The sequence below is a fragment of the Nematolebias whitei genome, chromosome 10, assembly GCF_014905685.2.
Source record: "Nematolebias whitei isolate Nwh7 chromosome 10, NemWhi1, whole genome shotgun sequence".
Taxonomy (NCBI): Eukaryota; Metazoa; Chordata; class Actinopteri; order Cyprinodontiformes; family Rivulidae; genus Nematolebias; species Nematolebias whitei.
The window spans coordinates 29,357,566-29,382,856 of record NC_056507.1 but is presented as its reverse complement, the minus strand read 5'-3'; the positions used below and the strand labels follow the sequence as shown (position 1 = coordinate 29,382,856).

Genomic DNA, 25,291 nt, shown 5'->3' with positions numbered 1-25,291 from the left:
GCTGCCGCTGCGACGTCATCGCGTTGAGCTGCCGCTGCGACGTCATCGCGTTGTGCTTCCGCTGCAGGCAAAACCAGCGCCTTTTATGTAGGTTTACTTTTTTCTGTTGGCTTTGTTTGTTTTTACGTTAAAGTTGAACTGAGAACAGCACGACTCATACTGAATGTTTACTCATCTCTTAAATTCATAGTCACAGAAATGTTCCTTGAGGCTCAATGGGATTAAACTGTCTAAAAGGTTGAATGAATGTTTTTCTATTGTTTTTTTTTACTGTACAGTTGTGGCATCTAACTACTTCTGCATACTTTGTGCCATTTAATTGCCATTCATTATGTGAAGAGGTAAAGTTTTAAAGTGTTTTTTGATACTGTTAATTTTCTCAAAATGTAATTTTTGGAAGTAGAAATTAAAAATTGTGTTAATTAAATATGTCTTTAATGAAAAATACCCCATGTTTAAAAGAATAAAAAGTGTATTAACACTATTAAAGAACAGGTCTTAAGTATTTATGTTACACAAGTATTTCCTTTTCATTGAAGAGACAAACTGAAGAAAATTGTTTAATAGATATGAGGGTTATGAGCGGGATCCTTGAAACTTTTTCTTCCCTGTGAGGGTTCCCTGAACTCAAAAATTTTGAGAACCCCTGCTTTAAGCTGACATTTTGCTACTCCCCCCCACCCCCCACCCCCCACCCCCACCGCTGTTTTAGCCTTGTGACGCATTTAGCTTTTATCTAAGTTTCAGCTTATTCTGTAAAGGTCAAAGTCATGTACTCATCATTCTCTCTGCATTGTCTGTGAAAATTATGTGCAGAAAATTGAATTTCTCTGTAAAACGAGCTTTACTTGAAATATTTCCTATCACCTGCTATCTTGTCCTGCAGGTCAAAGTTTTAGGCAAAGATCTAATTAGATCTCTATATATGTTAAGGAAAACTATTAGCTACTTTCTCACAATAGCTTAATATCTGTAAATAATATCTGCTCCCTAAATAAAGTACATTATGAACTTTTTATGTATGTGGATGTTTCTGTTCAGTGCACTGAGACGACTTCTGTTGTGATTTGGCGCTATAAAAATAAACTGAATTGAATTGAATTAAAGATGTGTGTGTGTTATAGCTATGATTGGTTCAGCTTGATTAGCTGTCATGGCCATCTTGAATCTGAATTTGCAATTAATTCCAAATAGGAGAAAACTTAAAAATTCTGCCCGTGGGTCAACACATACTTCAAAAATAGACAAAATCAATCAACCTTTATTTATACAGGTAAATCCCATTGAGCCTCGAGGACTCATTTACAAGAGAGACCTGAAAAATGCTCATTTATTCAAGAAAACATTATTACTTTCATATCATCTCATTGTTCAGCTGCCAAAGCATTGTAGTTCTGGTTCACTGGTGCGACGTTCGTACAACAGTTTCAAGCTTCAGTAATCACTCATTGGTGTAAATTCACCAAATGTCAAACAGACAAAGATAAAAACTATTTTGGTAGAAGGATTGTATTTATTTTTGTCAAATGGCCAAAAATACGTCTAATGGACATTTTTCTTTACTGTATTAGGTGAAATAGTGAATATAAAATATGCCAATAACCTGTTTGTTTGATTTGATAATCCCAAGTTTTTAGAAACATGAGTCATTGCAGATTTAATAAATAAATCAATAAATGTAAAGGAAAGAGAGCAGACATCCCGGTCTCTTCAGTAGATTTCAAAAAGGGCTTGTCCTTGTAGTTTTACGATTAATTTCATTGATGGCTCTGAGTGTAAGACGATGTGCAACTGGTGCGATAACTAGATGCACAACAAAACTAGTACTGAAACTAGTACTGAAACTAGTACTGAAACTAGTACTCCTTGTATCACCTGCTGACTTGCCATCATTTAAACAAAGACCATCTGTTAACACTCTGAGCATGTGTTGGGGATTATCCTCAGCTACTACCACAAACAATATTAGCTCATTAAGTCTAAGACTGACTGAGCGGTAGCCATTGTTGTGCTGATAGGTCTGCTTAGCTGTGGTGGCCATCTTGAAACAGAATAATTTGTAGATGTCAGTGGTGATTAGCCTTTTTTGGGGGGGTGCTCAAGCACCCTTAAATTTTAACTCAGCACCCCTGAAAAATGTAAAAACATTATTAGGATTTTGTAAGGAAGCTCAGTTCTCAAACCTTAAATTCACCAAAATATTCAATAAATTTGAAATAAATATGGAAAGATTGATGATGCTCTAAACAGACCAATAAAATCAGATTTAATTTATTTTTTGCACGAGTCTAATCACGTACTAACCCAGTACGCTCGTCAGCAACAGACCAATGAGCGACCTCAATTTGTTTGAAGGTAAACGCCTCTTACCTGCAGGAGCTCCACCCCCTTTTCCTCCAACAGCATTGTTGGAGTTTTGCATTACAGATGCTTTGCAGTCATAGGTTAATGGTTAAATTAAAGGTTAATGCTTAAAACTAGTAGTGCTTTATTTTGTATGTAGGTATATGTTGTAACTTGTGGCTGCATAAATTTAGTCTTTGTTTGTTATGATCCTTTAAAAGTCCTGTTTGCGACCAAGCTCCTCGTTTACGGCCATACACCCTGAACACCTGAGCTTGTCTGATCTCAGAAGCTAAGCAGGATCAGACCTGGTTAGTACTTGGATGGGAGACCACCTGGGTGCTTCAGCCTTTGAACGTCTCACAAACCACACCATGCGGTGCGTTGTTCAAGTCAAGAGCCATTGTCAGTACTGGGGGCTAAGCACCCCTAAAGGTCAGATCCTAGAATCGCCCCTGGTAGATGTACATTTAATGATTACTTTCTGAAAGCTTCATTAAAATCTATCCAGTGATCCATGGGATATTTTTCTAACAGCCAGACACACACACACATGCAGTTACATGATCACCAGCCTTTCATGGCAGTGTGTGGTAGTGTAGCTTCCAGTCCCATTTTCTCTCTGTTTTGGTTTGTTTCTCTGTCTTTCCATCCTCCAACATCAAACTTTCACTTAGTTTTTCTCTCCACATGTAGCCCCCATCCATCTTACCTCCTCTTTCCCCACATCGCTCTATTTTCTCTTATCAGGCCTGCCAGCTTAAATTTACTGCCTCTTTGGGTGGGGTGCACATCTGGATCTCATTTAAGGGAAACCATCCTGATTTTTTTTTTTTTTTTTACCCTTGCACTGCCATGCATCATGAGACATCAACCAGCTGTTTATATCCAACAAAGATTGTTTTAAAAGTGGCAGCAAAAGAATTTATCACGTTAAACAGTAAATCTTATATAATTAGTTTGGAACTGGAGGTTTTGGTTTGTTGCTTTGATGACTATAAGTTGTGAACGTTTATCTCATTGTCCTCTGTGAACTAAGCACTTGGATGTTGCAAACTGACTGTTCCTCGTAAGAGCGTGCGATGAATTAGTCACCTTTAAGGCAAACAGTAGAAAACTACGGAGAATGTTAAGAGAAACCGGGACATTAATAACTCAGTGACGCTTCTGGTGGCAGCGAGCAGAAGATTATTTTAAAGGGGAAAAGTTGAAATATTTTCTAATACTAACACAAAAATTCCTCACATTCTCAGCTTCTTAATCTATTAGGGGAAGACCAAGTGTGCACTGTGTGTGTGTGTGTGTGTGGGGGGGGGGGGGGGGGGGTTAAAAAAATGGAGATGCCCACCCACCATAGAACAAGTTCTTGTATTTTCCCCTCTGCTGTTCTGTTTTCTACTATAATCACCATGTTTCTAGCTGTACTTTGGAATTTGATGCACGTTTTAAGAAATTGCCTCCCATTATATGAATAAAATGGTCTGTGTACTTTTAAAAAAATATATATATATACATAGAAGAAAGCAGGTGCAAGTGAGATTAAGTGGGGTCATATGTTTGGGATTTGCGAGGCTTTGCTTTCAAAGGACTGAAAATGACCCACGAGTGTGGCTATAAAAACTTCCACTTGTATGGAAAACATATATTGCAATTTGTGAACGTTGTTTAAAATTTCAGTAAATTAAACGCCTTGAAGGAATGCATGTCACCCACAGCCCTTCAGACTAGTTTTAGAGGATGATCTTGCGGTGAGAAATGATTTGGAAAAAAGGATTGATCAAATCTTGAAAATAATTCACTCTCAGTCTCGTGCGACGTCGCAGTATCTCACACTCAGAGACAATCAGTCTCAGCTGCAAACATTAAATGTTAGCTTGATATCTGCTAAACTGACTGACTAATAGCCATTTATGGGTTTTCTAAAATCAGAAGGTTGTGGCAGCCGTCTTGAATTGGGGCAATGCCAAAAGTTCAAGAGTTGTAAACATTCATGCAATGACTATTTTCAGAATGTTTCATTGAAATCCATTCATTGCTTTATAATATATTTTGCTAACAGACAGACAGAGTTGACTAGCGATAGTCAATGCCACATTTTTTTAAAGAACGATGTAGCACAATCACTTAGTGATATGAATATCTGCTGGGAATCACTCTCAGCTACTACCATACCAAACTTTAGGGCAATATATGTAAAACTGACCAAGTTTTTTCATTAATTTCCTTTAGTAATGCAGGTTAGTCTCATTGAAACACAATTGTCTTGTTTGCAAGAGAGATCTGCTATACGAAAATAAAACAATACCATCAATACAACCAATGAAATACAGTATAACACTAGTATAAAATAAACATATCAATACAAGCATTTCAAAATTTCAAACAAAAGCAACACCGACATAAAAGTAACAACAATCAAAAAAACTGAAGAAAAAAAAAATAGAATAAAATAAAAAGCAGAAACAGGAGCAAGTGTTCCTGGATGTGATCTCTAATTATTTCATTAAAAGATAAAATTTCTCGAAAAGTTCATCAATTATGTTCTGCACGATTCCAGTGGTTGATTAGATGTTTGGTAACGAACACACTAACACATGTTCACATCTGGGAGAAAACATCGTCGTCCGCCTTCATGTTTCTGTGGCAGATGATGATCAAATTGTTGTAAAGTTCTAAAGGACAATATCATTGTCACTGTTTGTATAGGGATAATGCAGCTACAGTAAACACAGCAACTATCAGCTGATGTTATTATTAAACGGATAATGAATTAATTGTACCGAATCATCAGAATAACCACGTCCTTCCATTAAAGCTTAATCCTTAAATTTACTTTCAGCCAATCAAAGCTCTTCTTTTAGCAACATCTTTATCACATGTTCAAGATGATGCCAGTGCATAAGGTAAATACTACGCTGCTTTCAACAAACTCTGTTCTTTCGGTGAGATTGTATTCAAAATTCAAGAGAATGGTGACAACACCAGCTTGTGTTGAAACCAGGGCAGCTGTGGCACCGTGTGGAACTGCTGAAGGATTCCATTTGCTAATCCCCAAATGTTCTCCCCCCCCCACTCCCACCCCACTCTACCTCCATGTTCCCAACCCTCCCTTCACCGCAGGTCATGATATTACCAGTTCTCTGGAGCCAGCCAACATCGACACCAGTATCCTGGAAGAGTACATCAGCAAGGAGGACGATAGCGCTGACATGTCAGTAGGGACTCTGGGCCAACCCAGCAACGTCAAAACACCCCAACCACATCATGTCGTTACAAAGGAATTTGTTTTTCCTGATAAGGCTAATCCCGTCTTTCTCTCTTCTCCTTATTTTTCCCCGTCTTCCCAGCTGTTTCTCAGAGGTCCACAGTGCACCAGGACCTAATTACTCATCTCCTCAGGCAGGAGTGTCCTCCTCTGGAGGACTGGCTTGTGGTGTGAGCCCCCCTATTCTACTGCGCCAAGGAGCCCCTCCACCTGGGCCCTCCAGCTGTCAGAACGCCTACCCCCAAGGGCCGTCCGTGGGTCTTCGGCACGGTTACCCCTGCCTGGGACAGCAGCAACAAGCTCACATCAAACCAGAGCACAGGGGGCACTACGCTCCAGGGTGAGCTGATCAATGGATGTTTATTCAAAAATGCATAAAAGAAATAAATTGTTCATTAAAACTTGTCACAAGTTGTAGCACAGAATTGTGTTTACCCTGTATGACAAAACACAGCCATCTACAGGTCCACTTTGATAAAGCTTCATTTGTCCCAATAAAACTTTAGCTGGTTGATTCTGTAGGGGAAGGGGACTGATAACAGACAGAGGAGAATCAGATTACACCCTTCAGAGAAAATCTGACGCATCCAATCTCGTGTAAAAAAACATGAAATTGTTGTGATCCTAATGGAGTATTTGGGACGTTGGGAGTGGGTTACAGCATATTTTATTATATTTTTAAATTGTGGTTTTCAAAACTAGACTTTTGTGTTTATGAGTGAAACATTTGCGGTGTTCTGTTTTTCTTTATCAATAATTTCAGGACACTTCCTGAATCCCCACCAGACTCCAGCTCAGAGCCGTATTCTCCTCAACAGGTGAATGGTAAGTAACGCATCGCTTTAGTTTCCCTTAAAAAAATTAATTAAAAAAAAAGACAAAAAATTAAAAAATGTGAGGACAAGTGGAAATAAAATGCTGCTTCTTTTTTTTGTTTTAAGATTGCAGAGTTAGGGTCTTCAGTGTATGAGATTAACGCCTGCAGTACTGTACTGTACTGTCAGTACTGTATCTGTTACAGCGAGTTTGAGGACAATAAATAACATATTCAGTGATTTATCATTTACTCATCATGTAAATACAAATTCACTCTTGTTTTATTTTCCTGTACGATTTTTGCTGTCTAACTACTTCTGCACATTTTGTACTATTTTAGTCATTCATATATATATTAAAAAAATAACAACACTCATTTATATTAACGTTCATTCAGGAGATGGGTACCACGACTTTTGGGTAATAAATTTAACTTTATTTACATTATTTCCCTTTAGAAATGCATCAAGATCTTGTCTATTTCTTCAAAAATACTGTTTTATTTTATTATGCTTTAACATACTTTCTATTTTTGTCTTCTTGTGGTTATTTAGCTACCACTGAGCTAATTTAGCTTTTAGCTGATATTCTGCTGCTTGTTCTTATTTTTATAACTATCATTTTGCAACTTTTAATTTATAGCTAGCCTTTTGTTGCTTTTAACGATCCTGTTTTCTATTTTTATCTTTTAGCTAGCATTTTGCTACTTTTAGCTAGCCTTTTGTTAATTTTAACTACCCCTTTGATACTTTAGCTAGCCTCTTTTTACTTTTAACTAACTGTTTGCTACTTTTAGCTAACCTTTTTGCTAATGTTAGCTAGCATTTGACTACTTTTAGCTAGCCTCTTGCTAATTTTAGCTAAACCTTTGCTACTTTTAGCAAGTGTTTTCCTCTTTTAGGATTTAACAAACATTTTGCTCTTTATAGTTTTCAGCTAGTTTGGCTTCTTTTAGCATTTAGCTTGAGATCTACTTATTTTAGCTCTAACAACTCAAATTCAACGTCAGTAAATTTGCAGTCATTCAGCTCTCAGCCTGCATTTTTACTGAAAAAGCCATTTTCTAGTTAATAAATAATAATAATAATAATAATAATTGTAATTTGTAATAATAATGTGTGATGCAAATTAAAACATAACTGTTGAAAAAAACCTAGTTCTCATCTGGTTCGTTTTAAAAGTCAAAGAAAGAGAAACGAAACATTAAAGTGATTCTTGACGGTCACACACTTGTGTTGCTAAATGCAGTAATGCAATATTTCAATAATGTAATGTTATCTGATGGGAATTTATTCACTGTGACGTAATAAAAAAAATGTTTTTATCCGAGGTTGGGAAAAACTGGAAAGAAAAAAAAGGAACTTGAATCACAAAAATAATACTGAGCAGGAAAAGCAGATGATTGATGGAGAACATTTTCTCCGTTCTTCTTTCAGACCCTCACATGATCAGGACCATGACACCAGAAAATATGTGCCACATGGCTCCGACGCCACCCCTCCCACCTCATGGGCACTATCCCAGCATGCATCGGGACATGTACCTGAAGCCTGAGCCCATGATTTCACAGTATCCTATTGGACCAGTCACTAGTGGAAGTGGAGATGTGCAGCAGACGCAGATGCTCCATCAGCTGCTGCAGCATCCTCAGGGACAAGAGTGAGTTTTTAAGATGCACAAGAGTGGAGTGGTCCAGTGGTATGGCAAACCATTTATTTATAATTGTTGATATCAGGTGTCAACTTACTCTGCTACTTTGAACCTTCTCTGAGTTACATTTTTTCACCAACTAGTGGCATTTTGCTCCAACAATATAAAGTCAAACATCAGCCAAAGAGTTTCACTACTAGTAGCTCTAAAGTCTAAACTTTTTGTATTTTTCATTTCACTTCAATTCAGTTTATTTGTATATTGTCAATTCACAACAAGTGTCTTCTCAGGGCACCATGAAAACATGTAACATATCCAAATCTTATCAAAAGCCATGCAGTCTCATTTGGTTTAAAACAGATCCAAATTAAATTACATACAGTCAGCTGAATCCAGTTATGATACAGATTTAATGTTTCATGAAACACCATTAAGCAAAAGGTTGCCTTTCTAACAAAATCTTCACTTTCCATCCTAAACATGCACAAAGTGATGGGTGACAGTGGAGAGGAAGATGCTCTTTTAGCCTTCAGCACAGGGCTATTCAACTGGCGGCTCATGGGTCACTTTCAGCCCATGGGCGACTTCAGTCCAGCCCTCAGTTGATTAAAAAAATACACTGCCTGGCCAAAAAGAAGTCACCACCAAAAAAAAGGTCACACACTAATATTTTGTTGGACCGCCTTTAGCTTTGATTACATCATGCATTCTCTGTGTCATTGTTTCAATAAACTTCTGCAATGTCACAAGATCTATTTCCATCCAGTGTTGCATTAATTTTTCACCAAGATCTTGCATTGACTAGACACAAGGCATGACGGGTGCATCACTTCACCTGCCTCTCTTCTTACCCTGATGCACCCATCACTCTGTAACAGGATAAATCTGGACTCATCAGACCACATGACCTTCTTCCATTGCTCTAGAGTCCAATCTTTATGCTCCCTAACAAATTGAAGCCTTTTTTCCCAGTTAGCCTCACTGGTTAGTGGTTTTCTTCAGGCTACACAGCTGTTCAGTCCCAACCCCTTGAGTTCCCTTCACATTGTGCGTGTGAAAATGCTCTTACTTTCACTATTAAACATGGCTCTGAGTGCTACTGTTGGTTTTCTTCCATTTGATTTCACCAAATGTTTAAGTGAACACCGATCACGATCATTCAAGATTTTTTTCTGGCCACATTTCTTCCTCAATTCAATTCAATTCAGTTTATTTATATAGCGCCAAATCACAACAAAGTTGTCTCAGGACACTTTACAGAAACATTCACATACATAAAAGCCAATTAGTAAAGTTCTCCATCTAAGGAATCGTCTTCCTCGAAGACGATGGGTCCCCACTATCCTTCCAGTTTTTAATAATGTGTTTAACAGTTCTTAACCCAACTGTAGTAGTTTCTGCAATCTCCTCAATGATTTGACCCTTCTTAACCAGACAGACATCTTTTCCATGACCACGTCATGTGTCTTTCAACATGGTTGTTTAAGAAATGAGAAGCAACTCTTTGCACCAGTTGGGGTTAAATAACTTGTTACCAGCTGATAATCATCCATGCAGTAATTATACAATAGGAGGCTCGTATCTATTTGTTTAGTTAAATCCAGGTGGCGAATTTTTGTTTTTGGCCAGGCAGTGTACATACATACACAGATATATTCATATATATATATATATATATATATATATATATATATATATATATGAATGTGTTTTAAACTCTTGTCACACTCTTGCAATATTCTAAACAATGTTTCTAAACTGTAAATGCTCTAAAACAGCACAGAATGTTATGATTTCAGCTCTCTGCCTCGGCTGCAGGAGGAAGCTTATCCTGCAGCATGGGTTGCACAAAGGTGCAGCAGGTGGTAAATAATTTAAAATAATTTATTTTAAATAAAAATTCCATGCCGACCGTGTGGCTCATCCATCAATCAGCCAATTGTGTGTCATGTACAATCCTTTTTTTAAAAAACGCGATAGAGTGAGTCCGTGAAAAACGAACCGTGAAGTAGCGAGGGACTACTGTGCTTGGTTTATTTACATAATGACTTTAACTACTGGATGTTCGGCCCCTGATCTGCTGGCTTTCAGAAACTGTAGCAGTTTAGTTGAATAGTCTTGTTTCAGCTGAACCAAGCTCAGTATGGGCGACAGCTTTTTTCCAAGTTCTTTAATTTCATTCTACAGTCCAACAGCATCCATGTTAAAGTAATTAACTACTTTAAATTGTCCCTATGTTATTGTGGATGGTTTCCTGTGTCATTTGTCTCTGTGCATCGTGTACAGGCTGTACCTCACCTCCTGGAGATAGGCACCATCTGCCCGCAACCATAAAAAGGAACAAGCGGCTAAGCAACTGGATGAAAGTATTATTGGACAGATATTTTGTTGACTGTGGTGAACATGTTTGAGTTTTTGATACCATCTAGTGAACCAGTACAACTCGGTCATCTACTAGTTTGTTTCAGACTTTTACCTCTGCAGAACTTTGGCTGACTAGTTGGAATACGGTTGAGAACAAAGGCCACTTGATATCAAGGATTTTGAATAAATGCTCCAATGGCTTGCCTTAAGTTTGAACTAAATGACTGTGTTCTCTTTTCCTTTCACAGCAGCATCCCTGGTCATCAGGCGAAGAAGAGGAAGCACTCGGACTCACCCAACAGCACCTTGAATTCCCAAATCCTCACAGGTATCATCAAACAAGAACCAGGTAGGCAGGCATCTTTCTTCATCCTCGCACCCCCTCTACCTCCCGCTCACCTGCTCTTACTAACTCTTAACACAGATTAAGACTTACTGAACAGAGTAGCTGTTTTTATATTTAGTTTGCTCACTTTAGCATGCTTAAAAGAAAAACTCTTTGTCCCAGGTTTAATGCAGGACGCAGACAACAGCTACCTGGACCCGAACTATCAGTGCATTAAGTGGCAGCCTCACCAGCAGAACAAGTGGACGCCGCTTTACGATGTCAACTGCAAAGAGCTGTGGGTGCATTGTTCTATTTTTTTTATTTATTGTGGGCATAACTGCACAGTTTGGAACCAAATGAGTCATAAACAATCCACAGTGTCAAAGATAAACTGAGTTTTAATTGTACTCTTGCAAAACTCAACAAAGTCTACAGGGACAGCAAAGGAATAGATGAAATGTGGAGTTCTAAAAAATTCCTCAGCGGTTAGATGTATGGGGGAGTGAACGAGACCAGGGGTTTGACTTAAAGTGAAAAAGGAAAAAAAAAAATAGTGAGCTCTTTCTTGTGCTCTCGCAGTGCCAAAATAGATAGGGAGGAAGGTTAAAATGAACTCACGACCTTTTAAGATATGTTATCAAAACCACCTGGTTGACCGTTGCAACACTAAACACACCAAACCCCGCTCGAGTAGAAAATGAGGGTTTCATTTATCTAAACTTTAGAGGGGCCAAATGTTCCTGTGTAACCTGCTGAACAGTGTTGACCAACAGAAGAATCACGTTTTACCACCTGTATGCAGTTTTTGTTTACTAAAATGTGTGAGTTACATCAACCTAATCCACATGTGTATCCCTGAGGGCAACATTCAGTAACAAATCTGAGGTCATGTGCGTTCCTTTTTCCATCTTCAGTCCAATGCCAACCTACCGGGTTGACGCTGACAAAGGCTTCAACTTCTCTTTGGCTGACGATGCGTTTGTCTGCCAAAAGAAGAACCATTTCCAGGTCACGGTCTACGTCGGAATGCTCGGAGATCCCAAGTACATCAAGACAAACGAGGGCCTGCAGCCCATCGACTGCTTCTGCCTCAAGCTTCACGGAGTAAAGGTAAAGGAATCTTGCTATGTATACATATATACATCTTTATATACAAATATATCATATACAAGCTGCTACTTTCCTATCGGCCATTGACTATGGTGACATTATTTACATGAACGCTCCTGCAAGCACCTTGCAGATGTTGGATGCTGTCTATCATGGCGCACTAAATTTCATAACTGGCTGTAATTACCAAATCCATCACTGCACATTGTATTCACTGGTCAACTGGTCATCAACTTCACACAGACGCTCTCACTGGTACATATTCAACTATAAATCACTTCTTGGTCTGCTGCCTTCATATATTTCCTCCTATATGTCACATGATCAGTGCAGCTACAGCGTGCGCTCTCAGGACATAATTACCTGCAGCGCTCCCTCAGTGCAGACTGAACTAGGCAAAAGGGTCTTTTCTTACTCTGCTACTGTAATACCTTGCTAAAAGATCTGAAGCTGTCCACTTTGACCTCTGTTAGATTAAAATATCCTCTATTTAACTTATTTAAATAAAAGAAGCACACTCAATGACAAGAAGATTTTTTAACCTAGTTTACATGCAAGGACAGACAGTCACGAAACACGCTTATACAGATGTTCAACGTTACATATTTAAAGCCCCGTCATGAGAATCTGCAACGGGCAGTGTACAAGAAGTGTTTTTTATACACGCTTATCAGCACGATGACCTCAGCCTCTCAGTCCGGAGGCGTCAGGTGCCTACAGGCTCCTCTCTGAGAGGAAAACAAACTGAACTCACACACATGGTTCAACATTAATTTAACATTAGCAGTGATAAACATCCATAAACCTTTACCTAAAACCCCTGACAACCTCTTTATGGGATTTTAAACAATTGACAAGTTCAATAGAAAAATTAAAGCAAACCTGTTCCTGTTTTTAGTATTTTAGTATTTTTCAAGACACCTTGATTTGATTTTGTTTTATAACACTACATTTTATTTTTACTTTATTTGCATTTCATTGTTGTTTATTGTTTTGTGTACCTTATCTGTGGTTTTGTTTAAAACAGGTCTCTTGAAAATGAGTCCTCGTGACACAATGAGACTAACCTGTATAAATAAAGGTTGAATGAATGAAAAAAAGGGGGCTTGACTTAGTAATGTTGTGAATTAAAGCTGAAACGTCCAAATGCAGGCCATGGAGGCAGCAGCAGACAGGAAGTTGGAAGAAAGATTATTATATTTTATTAAAAAGATTTAAACCGACTTGACATTGACTAGAAACGACTGAAATACACCAATTTTTTTTTTTTTTTTTTTTTCATTTAGCCTTTATTTATACAGGTTAGTCTCATTGAGCCACGAGAACTCATTTTCAAGAGAGACCTGTTTAGGGAGCACATGGTGGGGGTTAAGGGCCTTGCTCATGGGCCCAGGGTGGGGCGAATGAGGGTGGGGGCAAGTGTGGGTGGTTCACCTACCCCACCCACAATTTTGATGTTGTCGGGGCCGGGGCCTGAACCGGCGATCTTCGGATCACAAGCCCACCTCTCTAACCTCTGCGCCACCACTCCCCAATACAGAACAGACCAAGAAATTACTTAATCTGATAACAAGTACTTAATATAAAGGACTATTTCTTATATGGGAAATAATTAGAGATAGAGAGCAGGTGTGCTGATTGATTAATAAAATCCAGGTGTGTGGGGCTGAGAAGGCAAAATTGATTCAAGAAATACAGCAACATGTACCCAAAACACAAAGAAAATCCATCCAAATACAAAAATAACAAATCATGGATACTAATAAACAAAAACCACGGAGTGTAGCAGGTAAACTGCATTTACCAGCTATGACTCCACAACCATTTACCCCACTCTGGGCCCGTGAGCAAGTCCCTTAAACGCCATCATCTGCTCCCATGGGCACCCTATGGCAGCTCTCTGCTCCATATAGAGGGCTGTGGTAGCTCAGTGGTCTGTGGTTGCGTCAAGAAGGGCATCCAGTGTAAAAAAAATAAAAATAAATAACAATAAAAACAATTGCAAACTCTTCGTGCAAGATAGTTCGCTGTGGCGACGCCTGAAGAAGGGAGCAGATGAAAGAAGTACAACAACAACAAACAAAAACATAATGATGTCAGTCAATCAAAAACATCACGAGTAAAACCTTTTGTCATGTGCAGACAATAACCAGGGACTAGAGTTGCATTCGGGCCTAATAAACCTGGCCCGGACCAAACCGAGCCCGTAGGGTGTTTTTTTTCTGAGCCGCACCTGGACCCAACGGATTTCCGGTAATTAGAGGGCCGAACCTAAAAAAAAATACTTTTTTTAAATTAAGCTTTTACTGCTTTTGTAAGCAGATCAGTTTTATGTGATAGTTTTAAAAACGCAATGAAAGGAAGATATAAAATGTATGTTTATTAACAAGTCACCAAATGGATATTAACATACAAAACAAATAGTCTAAAAAAATCAACTCTAAATATAGACTATTATACAGATGAACAAAAATATTTTAGAGCAAAATTATTTGGAAAAATATAGAGCAAGGCTATTTTATTTGAACGTGCTGCTCGCTTTGGCTTTTGTAAATGCTGCTACTTCCTTCACCGCAGATAACAGCAGGTGCAGAGATGTGCGCAGCCGGTGATCAGCCGATTCATCCATCCATCCATTATCTTTACCTGCTTCTTCCTTTTCGGGTAGCGAGGGTCGCTGGTGCCGCTGGTGCCACTGGTGCTGCTGGTGCTGCTGGTGCCCATGTCCAGCAGTCACTGCAAAAAGTGGGGTAACACCCTGCACAGGTCGCAAATCCATTTCAAACAGCAAGTCAGCGGACGTGCGCGGCCTGTGACAGGTGTCCATCTGAGCTTAACGAGACTTTTTTAAACCTCTTTAAACCGGCCGGTCAGACCTGCCTCCACCTCAACAAGTTGATTAACACAATTTTATATTGTGCATTATTTAGTTTTCTTTGTACTGTATGATTGGCAAAACCGCAGAAATCTGAGCCCACTTGCGTAATTATTGTGCAATGCGCCAGCGATCTCTTCCACAGTCGGATTAACTGCTGCACTCTTCTTTCTTTCTTCATCTTCTCGTTTTATTTGTGCTGTATGATTCGTAAAACCAGCCCGACCTGCACATTAATCACATTATAATGGCCTGGACCAGCCCTAATCCAGGTCGGTCCGGGCCAGGTTTTGGGTTGGGGTTTGAAATGACAGCTCTACCAGGGACTGGGTTTACGAATTAGCACTCGGCTAAAAAGCCCATGATCTGGGCAACGGTTAAATTATTGTGCATTATTGTGTCAGTGTCCTATATTTCAAATAAAATCATAATAAATAAATGTAGCGGTGTTGGGGTGTTTTGAGATCACTATTAATTTTTGGGTTTTGTTCTTGTTGCTCCACCGGCTGGTCACATGACCCTTTTTATGTAAAAGGGTCATCACACTTTATCATTATTTAAACAAATATTACCAGAAATAAACATTTAAATTGTTTTTTGTTGCTGTTGAAAGCGTGTATAGAAATAATGACACGGTCAAATGTCACATTTGAGTTTCAGTGCAGAGACAGATGTAGTGATCTGTGGTGATTTTTAGTGTTCAGGTGTATTTAGTACGTGTGCGTTGTGTTTGCTCCTCGTTGGCAGGTGGAAGCCATGAATCAGTCCATCAGTGTGGAGCAGTCCCAGTCCGACCGCAGCAAGAGGCCCTTCAAGCCAGTTCTGTTAGTCTGCTCTCAAGAAACAACATCAAAAATTTAATCTGTGTTATTTCATGATGTAATTATGATTTCCGTCTCTAATAGTGTCACACTGCCATCAGAGCAGGTGACAAAAGTCACAGTGGGACGGCTCCACTTCAGCGAGACCACGGCAAACAACATGAGGAAGAAGGGCAAACCAAACCCAGACCAGAGGTGAAGGGCCCGCCATGAGAACAAGAGCAGCGTTTTGGTCTCATTAATGTTCTGCTGCTTCCACACCTGGTCCTGATCAGCTGATGTGTGCAGGTATTTCATGCTGGTGGTGACGCTGCACGCTCAGTCCCACAGTCAGAGCTACACTGTGGCTGCTCACGTGTCGGAGAGGATCATCGTCAGGGTAACGTCTGGCCATGTCTGTCCCCTTCCTACAACAATCATAACCTGTGTGAATGTGACACGTTTCATCTGACGCCCAAGCTTTTCTACTCTCATCATTGCCGTTATTTTTATATTTGCTTGCTGAAGTATTTGAGAGGACAAGCTTTCTGCTATTATAAACGCAACAGATGTGTAACTGCATATTTGACTGCATCGTAACCACTTCCATGTTTTAAGACTTTTTTCTTTCAACAGACTTCGTCCTATTTGACAGTTTCTTAGTTAATGTGCTTTTCTTGCAGACGGGTTAGACTGGCTCGTGTTTGTTTAATAAAGTTGGTCTGCTAAGACTAGGAAAAGTACAAATATAAGCCTTTTTAACTAGTTCTGTGGAGAATTGTGTTTTTATGCTTACTGGGCAGTTTTAAAAATCCAAAGTGTATTTGTGATAACGGCTGTGATCAACTGCAAATTACAGCATCTGCTTTGATAAAAGGCAGAACCAAGATATTCTTAAACTCCTGGCAGAAAAGCAAAAACAAAGATATTTGAATGTTGTCGACGCGTTAAATTTAAAGTTGTGTTTTGGTCTAATGGTTAATTATCTGAATCAGACTCTCTGTGCACCCTCCTCTTTGGTTCTGTGCGTTAGGCATCCAACCCAGGCCAGTTTGAAAGTGACACCGAGGTGCTGTGGCAGCGTGGCCAGCTGCCGGACTCCGTGTACCATCACGGCAGGGTCGGCATCAACACGGACCGGCCCGACGAGGCCCTCGTTGTCCACGGCAACCTGAAGGTCATGGGCTCCCTGGTCCACCCGTCTGACATCAGGGCGAAAGAAAATGTTCAGGAGGTCAGGACGTCGTGCGTTTTATTTATTAAATTATTTTTGTGGCTCTAAAAACTGTACGTCATGTTTCAAGATAGTTTCATTTGGGTGACACAACCTGTGGAGTCATTTTTTAGGTCTTTCTCCCAATGTTCTAGAGACACTCACATTGGTTCTGATTTTATACTGGAGATGTTGCCTTTCTTTGTTTTCAAGCAAAAAAAAATTACAAAGTAATTAAACTTCTTTTCATATTTCATTTGAAGTTACATTTTATGGATGATAGAGTTGGCTGTTAAAGCCTTATGTAACGTCACACTGTCATCTCCAGCGTGCACTAAGGCGTGTTTTGTGCTCGTCTGTCGGTAGGTGGACACCACAGACAATTTAAAGCGCATCTCTCAGATGAGGCTGGTCCATTATCAGTACAAGCCTGAGTTTGCTGCCACTGTGGGCATAGAGAGCACGGCAGAGACCGGTAAATGCGTCCTATGTAACCTCTGTTACAACTCTAAACAAAAACCTGTATACAACTGCAATCGTCTTAACAAAGTTAATGTTTTGTTCTGCCTGTTATGTGGATAGACAAAAAAAAATCTGCATCTCTGATTGTGCCATCTGTGCTCAATGCGTTCTTCCGCAGGCGTGATTGCTCAGGAAGTTCAACAAATCCTGCCGGAAGCCGTGAAAGAAGGGGGCGACGTGGTGTGTGCCAACGGAGATACAATTCCCAACCTCTTAGTCGTCAACAAGGTAAACAATTTGGTTCCGTTTGTAAAGTTACACAGTCAATTAACAGCAACATTTTGGTTTATTTAGATTTTCATAGGGAAAAAAATGTTTTTTTTTTCAAAGTCATATTTTAATCATGTTATTCATACATTTATAAATGTTATAGTTCCAAATTAAATATTTAATTTACAAGATAAGTGTTTAGTTTACAAACCAAATACTTAACTTGCAAGTTAAATACTTAGTTAGTGAACTAAATGTTTAGGTGTAAAATAAATATTTAATTTCCAAGCAAAATATTCATTTTCAAAACTAAACATTTAATTTCTAATCTAAACATTTAATTCCTAAACCAAATATTTAATTTGCTAACCAAATATTTAGCTCAAACCTAAATATTTATTTTCCAAACTAAACATTTAATTTCCTAAATAAATACCTAATTTGCTAACTAAATGTTTAGCTCTGACCTAGATATTTATTTTCCAAACTAAACATTTAATTTCCAAAATAAATACATAATTTGTTAACTAAATATTTAGCGCTGACCTAAATATTTAACTTGCAAGTTAAATATTTACCTCAAAAGTTAAATATTTGACTCAAACCTAAATATTTAGCTAATCTGCAAATTCCTTGCTGAAAAGCAGACGTGGACTATCAAAATAAAAGCTGAACCTCTATAGTTTAGGAATTAAATGTTTAGCTTAGAAATTAAAATTTTAGTTTAGAAATTAAATGTTTAGTTTTAGAAATAAATTTTTTGCTTGGAAATTAAATATTTAATTAACACCAAAATATTTAGTCTACTAACTAAATATTTAACTTGCAAGTTAAATATTTAGTTTGTAAATTAAACATTTACCTTGCCATAAACATTTATTTTGTAAACTAAATATTTAGTGTGGAGCTAAATATTTAGCTTGCTAACTAAATATTTAACTTGCAAGTAAGTATTTAGTTTGTAAGCTAAATATTTAGCTTGTAAATTAAATATTTAGTTTGGAACTATAACATTTATAAATGTATGAATAACATGGTGAAAATATGACTTTGAAAAAAAAACTATTTTTTTCTTATGAAAGGTTAAATAAACCAAAAATATTGCTGTTAATTTTTGACTGTGTAACTTTACAAATGGCACCCCATAAACAAAAAGCTCACACGTGATGTATTATCAGAATCAGCTTTATTGTCATTGCACCGAAGCACAATGAAATTATATTTCAGTACAGCCCATCCAAGTAAAACACAAACAGACATAAGTAGACAGAGGTGTCTGAGGCTGCAGCCTTGTGGGAGGCGCTGCCCATTGTGTTTAGATAAGACAAGGGTAAACGAGGAAAGAGGAGGTGTAAAAAAAAAAACATCATATCTCACACTGTGTCCTTGAAGAGACACAGTGTGAAAGTTGTTGCAAAAAAAAAACCTCAGCACAGAAATAGCAACATATTGATGACATTAAGCAGGAGGAAAGCAGGAGCGGGAGGAAAACCATCCACCTTTGTCAAGGGCAAGCAGGAAATTATGCAGCGATTACAGCTGGAAAACATTCTTTGCACTGACTCAATCATCTGGTGTCACAGGAGCGCATCTTCATGGAGAACGTCGGAGCTGTGAAGGAGCTCTGCAAGCTAACCGACAACCTGGAGACTCGTATAGACGAACTGGAGCGCTGGAGCCGCAAACTGGCCAAACTGCGCCGCCTCGACAGCATGAAGAGCACCGTGAGCGGAGGCACGGTGAGGTGAGAAAACAAGCACCTGATTACAACAGCATGTCTCACATTTGAAGAGAGCGTCTCGCATGAAGTCCGTCGTAACTAGGGATGGGCCGATCCGATCCAGTATCGTATCGGCCTCCGATACCAGCATAATTTACGTATCGGATTTTCCGATCCACCTGCCGATATTTCCGATCCATGATGCAAGTTGGCTTCAAAACTATGGAATGGATTTCCTGAACGGCGGCGTGTCTCATGAGCCCAGAGTAATAAGACCCGCCTCACATTCAGGAAATCCATTTCAAAGTTTGCAGCCAGCTACAACGTGAGGACTGAGTTAGCAGCACTGTGGCTAACAGCTAACAAACTTTTCATCTAAACATGTCCGCTGTGTGGAAGTATTTTACACTAGAAACACCACAAGACAGCAACGTTCAATGTCTACAGAGCCATAGCGCCACATTAAACCACGTTAAAGTTAGTTTTACGATGGACATTCATTACGACTCGTAATGATGAACTTCTTCTTTATCTTGTGTTTTCAGCCAATCAGGAAGCTACTTCAGCAGAACAGGAAGCGTCCCGCTCAAGAAAAAGACAGTCAAAATTGGGAGCAAGGTTTGTAACGGTGCTTTTTCAAAGTTTAATAAGAGTAACTTGCAGGATGTTCATATTTCTGTATTTGTTTGTCCTGCTGCAGAGCTCCCCTTTGGATCAGGGCTGCATCAGTCAGAGGTTCGTGCAGGGGACCATCCTGGCTCTGGTCATTGTTATGGCCTTCAGGTACGAGTTCTGTGAGACGGTGACGCCGGCTACACCTCAGGATGAAGGATGATAATGACTTTCCTGTTTATGTTTTGTTGCCTGCAGTGTCATTTCCATGTCCGTGCTCTACATGCTCACGCTTCACCACAGAGGAGACATCGCAGAGAAAGATGGGTATGTTCTCTCTCGGGTGCAGAGAAACTGTGAAAACAATCAATTTACAGCCTTCCAATAATTCTCTACAACTGGCTCCTCTTCCTGTAGCTGCGTTCCTTCCTGTGTCCTCTACATCTCTTGGATGCCCATCTTCACTGCTACTGTAACTGTCTGTCCACCTGTCTGCAAATGGTACTCCATCAGCTCCAATCTTCATTTCTTTCTACAAATGATTTCCTGTTTCACATTTCCTTCTGTTCCGTCTGAAACTGGATCACGGGCTACACGTGTAAGCATGGTGGAATGAATTCAGATGCATCAAAGTGAGGTTTTCATTTTCCGTTTGTTGTTTGGTGCAGGTCAAGAGCTGCACTGGGATCGTCTCACAAGAATCCATACACTCCACTCTCCACCACACCTGCACCAGGTGAGTGGAGGTCCTGACTTACCTGTAGGAGCACAAGTTATGTTTGGATTGTTTTAAAAATCCCAATAATTACCTAATGTCTGAGGGTAAAATGAATATAATATATAATTTTGACTTGTGATGTTCTTCGGTAGCTTGCTGTTCAACCACAGCTGTAAACAACCAGTCAGCAACGACCCTGACCCTGAATACAAACCAAACAACTTCAGGTAAACAGAAAAAAATCTAGCAAAGTAAATCTGCATATTTGACTTGTTTTTCTGTGTTATCTTAAGATGAATGATACATCTTCTGTAGGTTTAAGCAGCCTGGTTCCCACACCAGGCGCCATTAACAAGAAGGCCAAGTCCAGGCCCATGGACAAAGATGGCCACAACAGGAACCGCCTCAGTCACACCTCCGCACCCATGTACTTTGCCAAGTCCAAGAAACCTGTCCCTGCAGACCCAGAAGGAGCCGGAACCACCAATCGCCTGCCTCAGGGCCAGCAGCCTGTGCCACGCAGACAACGCAGCCTACATGGAAAAGGTTACACAGCTCAGCCATAGCGCTACTATGTACATATACATATATACACATATATGTATATGTACACACAATATGTGCAACATGCAGACTGTGAAACTATATGTTTGATGACAGCAAACAAAGCTTGTCTACTTATTGATAAAGGACAGAAGTACCTAAAGTTCGGTTCCCATAATGCAGTTTTATTTGTTTTCGTTTGCAGGAACAGCTGCTCCCAGACTCTCAAGTGTTCAAATTGTGGAGACAAAACAAGAAATTACTGCACAAAGGTGTGCAACAGCAGAAACCTGCAGGTAGACTACTAGATAGGCAGGAATTTCACAATTTTTGTTCATTTCATCAAAAAAAAATGTGCTATTGTCATGTGTACAATGGTAGGTCTGCAGGAACCTTCACACTAATGTCTCTTTTATACAATTACAGTATCATTTTTGGTGTGTTGTGTGTGACGCACGTTTTCTTTGTGTCGATTCCAGCTACACTCTTTCACTTCATGGACAAAGAAATGTCTCCTCTCAAATTACTTTACTCATGATGTAAGTATGAACATGACAGAACTGTAAATACAAATAGATCAGATCATGTTGCTTCATGGTATTTGCAAGTATCTTTCAAATAAAGTCAGACTGCTGTTATAAATCTAATCTAAGGTTAACTTAATGTATTTAATCTAAATTTAAGCAAAGCTTACTTTGTTTAATGACACAATTTGACTTATCCTTCCTTACATTAACATTTGTTCAAATTGTGGTAAGTTATTTAGGTAATGTTCACTTATTGTGACCCAGAGTGTTGAGGTGAAGTACATGCTTTAGTTTTAAGCTGGCAACACATTATTAAATTTCAGCTGATGGAATAAAGCTGCCTTTTCACTCAGTATCTTTACATGACTCATTTTTTAGTTGTTTGTGAGTCAGACAGTAATGTCCATGCATGCAGAAAGTTAGTACTCACCAGAAATTTAATTCCAGTCGCCTGAACAGACACACTAAATGGAAATCATTTTTGCAATAATCTATTTCAGTGCATTTGATTTAACTGCCAACTATCTTGTTCTTGAGCAGTACAGCATTAGTAACCGTACAGTTCCGCCTCTACGATGAAGAAAGTTTTTGATTAGAAGCAAACGATGCACACCTTTTAATTGAGAAACCATACCATACCACTTTATTTATATAGCACTTATAAACAGCAACAAGGCCAACCAAAGTGCTGTACTGTACACCAAAAACAAACAAGTGAAGGACACAGCAAAAAATACATAGATCCCACAGAGGTAAAGATAAGAAACTAAATGACTAACATTATAGAAAACAGATGTTAAAATCAGCTCACACATTGTCAAAAGCCAGGGAATAAAAGTGAGTTTTTAAACAAGACTTCAAAACGGTGTGAGAGGGAGCATGACGCACAGTGGTAACTCATTCCACAGTCTTGGACCTGCAACAGAGAAGGTTCTGTCACCTCTGAGCTTAAAACAAGTTCCTGGAACCAATAAAAGCATCTGGTCCGCTGACCTCGGAGAGCGCTGTGGGACATATGGCTGCAGCAGATCAGCAAAATAAGAGGGGGCAGAACTGTTCAGAGATTTAAAAACATACTGAAGGATTTTGAACTGAATTTGAAAGTGAACTGGGAGCCAGTGCAGGGAGGCTAGAACTGGAGAAATGTGCTCTCTTTTGCCTGTACTGGTTAAAAATCGGGCTGCAGCATTTTGAACCCGTTGTAAATGTACAATGGAGGTCTGACTGATTCCAAACAGAAGCACATTGCAGTAATCAAGCATGGATGTTATGAAAGCATGTATTACTGTTTCAAGATTACTTTTGGACAGTATGGGCTTCAATTTAGACAGTCACCTCAACTGAAAAAACAAAAACAGGATTTAACAATCATATTTACAGTTTAGCTTCATAGAAGGGTCCATTTTCACTCCCAGATTAGTGACTACTTGTTTCTCTAATGGGGCTAGAGAGGAAAAGTCGATACAGTGGTTCATGATTGTGCCATTAGGTGGAAACAACTTGACTTCAGTCTTCTTCTTATTAAAGTTTAAGAAATTTAAAGCCATCCAACCCCTGATGTCAACCAGGCAGTCAAGAAGAGGTTGAACAGAACGTACACCAGTGTGCTTCAGAGGGAAGTAAATTTGACAGTTATCGGCATAAAAATTAAAAGGTATGCTGTGTTTATGAAAAATAGCACATAGTGGCAATAGGTATAAAGAAATGAGAAGAGGACCGAACATCGATCCCTGCGGTACCCCCCACAGAAGGGCTGCTGATGTTGAAATAAAATCCTTGTTGACACAAAAGGTTCTGTCGGAGAGGTAAGACCTAAACAATTTGAGGGCCGACCCTGTGATGCTCACCCACTGCTCCAGCCTAGACATGAGGATCTCATGGTCGCTGGTGTCAAAAGCAGATGTGAGGTTCAGTAGGACAAGAAGCACAGAGTCACCTACATCTGTGGCTATGAAAATATCATTAAAAACCTTCAACAGAGCAGTGTCAGTGCTGTGGAGAGACTTGAAGCCTGATTGGAACACCTCCAAAATAGAGTGATCCTGCAGGAAACATTTTAACTGGGAATCACCTGTTTTTTTCCAGTAAAAAGTATAAGTTAAAATTATTCAAAAATACTGCTCTAAACAATTAGGACTTTTGTTTTTCAGATATGCCAACAGTGTGTGGGTGCACCAGTGTGGAGCTACCAGAGGACGTTTATGTTTCAACCACAAAGAGACAGAGATCCATGCTGGACAGAGTTCATCAGCAAAGGTACAAATTACATACATGTTCAAAATATTTCATATAACCTTTATTATTATTGTTGTTGTTTTTATTTTACTCTTTTGTTGCACTTGCTTCTTTCTAAGGGGACTCATCATCTTTGGTCAGTGTCAGCGTTCTCCTTCCAGGACATCACGTACCGCTTCCGAGTCTCCCAGTCTGTGAGTAAATTTTGTTTGTAAAATCTGAGACTCGGTCAGACGCTGCAGTTTCTTCTTTCACCCAGAGAGCGTGTTTTTAAGATCATGTTTGATTAGAACTTTTTGTACTTGTGTTTTTGTTGACAGAGGGAGGTGACTTGTGCCACAGAGGAAAAACTGTCACCGTACTCCGACTACCGTTTTGTTATTCAGAGCAGCTGCGTGTGAGGAGGAGGATGGGGCTTCCCTGCATCTTCATACTTCGTTGTATATTTCCCCGACGTGTTCCCCGTTGTAAAGTGTTGTGATAGGATGATTAATTTGTCTCATTATTGTTTATTATTTTAATTTTTTAAGAGTAAATGCGTACCCTGTCCCTGTGTATTTGCAGTAGATCATCTCTTTTTCCTGTCTTCACTGGATTATCTTATATTCCTGCAGATTTACTGCATTGACTGTTAACTGTGACTGTAAAAGCCATGATTATAAATCTCTTTATGCCTTTATGGATCACTATGTCTTCCAACTGTAAAATAAGCCATTATTACTTTCCAGGCTAAAATATAGTGGATTTTAAATGAAACTATTCATTTTAGTTAGTAATGCTTTGAATCTGGGTACCCATGAAACCATTGTCTACAACAACACACCTTAGAGTTTTATACACTGAGAAGAAATTACTACTTTAATATCAAACGTACTTCAGTAGTAAACACTGGCAAACAATGCAGTGGAGTTTTTTTTTTTTTTGAAGATGCTGCTGCTTCATCATGAAACTCCTACATTAGAGTTAAGACACTGAATGAAACTTTATTAAAAGTTTAAAACTAGAAATTGCCCCTCAAGTGAAGGCATACTGGAAAAGTGAGCACCCCTGACTTGAACCCAGTTAGTGGAATTACTGGAAACAATATATTTAAATAGATTGTTCAGATTGTTTAAAATGAGGTTCTGTGGAGATTAATATCGATTAATATCTTACCTGTTGTAGATAGTACTTTGAACAACTTCACTTTCGGATAAATATGTGATTTTTCTTCAGTAAATGTACAAAGGTTTGTGCAAATGCTATTTTAGAAACATTTACTCCCCTGTTATTTTGAAACGTGCAATTAACTTAGCAGAAATACTAAAATAATATTTTTTATAAGTGCTACAGCTAGCTGCTGCTGTGCTATTTTCACTTGCAGAAAACTACAATTTAATGTAAACACCTCTGTAATGCCAATTTGACACCAAAGTAAAAGTTTTAAAAAGTTAAACGTTG

General features: G+C 39.0%; 1 protein-coding gene across 1 annotated transcript in view; it reads left to right on the top strand.

The window, feature by feature from the left end:
- myrf (myelin regulatory factor) overlaps positions 1 to 24,252 on the top strand; it is a 32,822-nt gene extending 8,570 nt beyond the window's left edge. Inside the window, exons 2-27 of the mRNA XM_037683693.1 lie at positions 5,464 to 5,554; positions 5,691 to 5,948; positions 6,372 to 6,433; positions 7,861 to 8,083; positions 10,687 to 10,787; positions 10,947 to 11,061; positions 11,681 to 11,876; positions 15,499 to 15,575; positions 15,657 to 15,767; positions 15,861 to 15,966; positions 16,585 to 16,785; positions 17,131 to 17,239; positions 17,405 to 17,514; positions 19,080 to 19,240; positions 19,762 to 19,834; positions 19,917 to 19,999; positions 20,087 to 20,155; positions 20,246 to 20,329; positions 20,497 to 20,564; positions 20,699 to 20,773; positions 20,862 to 21,092; positions 21,295 to 21,385; positions 21,569 to 21,628; positions 23,767 to 23,872; positions 23,971 to 24,045; positions 24,172 to 24,252. Of these exons, the coding sequence (XP_037539621.1) occupies positions 5,464 to 5,554; positions 5,691 to 5,948; positions 6,372 to 6,433; positions 7,861 to 8,083; positions 10,687 to 10,787; positions 10,947 to 11,061; positions 11,681 to 11,876; positions 15,499 to 15,575; positions 15,657 to 15,767; positions 15,861 to 15,966; positions 16,585 to 16,785; positions 17,131 to 17,239; positions 17,405 to 17,514; positions 19,080 to 19,240; positions 19,762 to 19,834; positions 19,917 to 19,999; positions 20,087 to 20,155; positions 20,246 to 20,329; positions 20,497 to 20,564; positions 20,699 to 20,773; positions 20,862 to 21,092; positions 21,295 to 21,385; positions 21,569 to 21,628; positions 23,767 to 23,872; positions 23,971 to 24,045; positions 24,172 to 24,252 (3,017 nt within the window). The remainder of the gene's footprint in view (positions 1 to 5,463; positions 5,555 to 5,690; positions 5,949 to 6,371; positions 6,434 to 7,860; positions 8,084 to 10,686; positions 10,788 to 10,946; positions 11,062 to 11,680; positions 11,877 to 15,498; positions 15,576 to 15,656; positions 15,768 to 15,860; positions 15,967 to 16,584; positions 16,786 to 17,130; positions 17,240 to 17,404; positions 17,515 to 19,079; positions 19,241 to 19,761; positions 19,835 to 19,916; positions 20,000 to 20,086; positions 20,156 to 20,245; positions 20,330 to 20,496; positions 20,565 to 20,698; positions 20,774 to 20,861; positions 21,093 to 21,294; positions 21,386 to 21,568; positions 21,629 to 23,766; positions 23,873 to 23,970; positions 24,046 to 24,171) is intronic.
- The last annotated feature ends 1,039 nt before the right edge of the window (positions 24,253 to 25,291 follow it).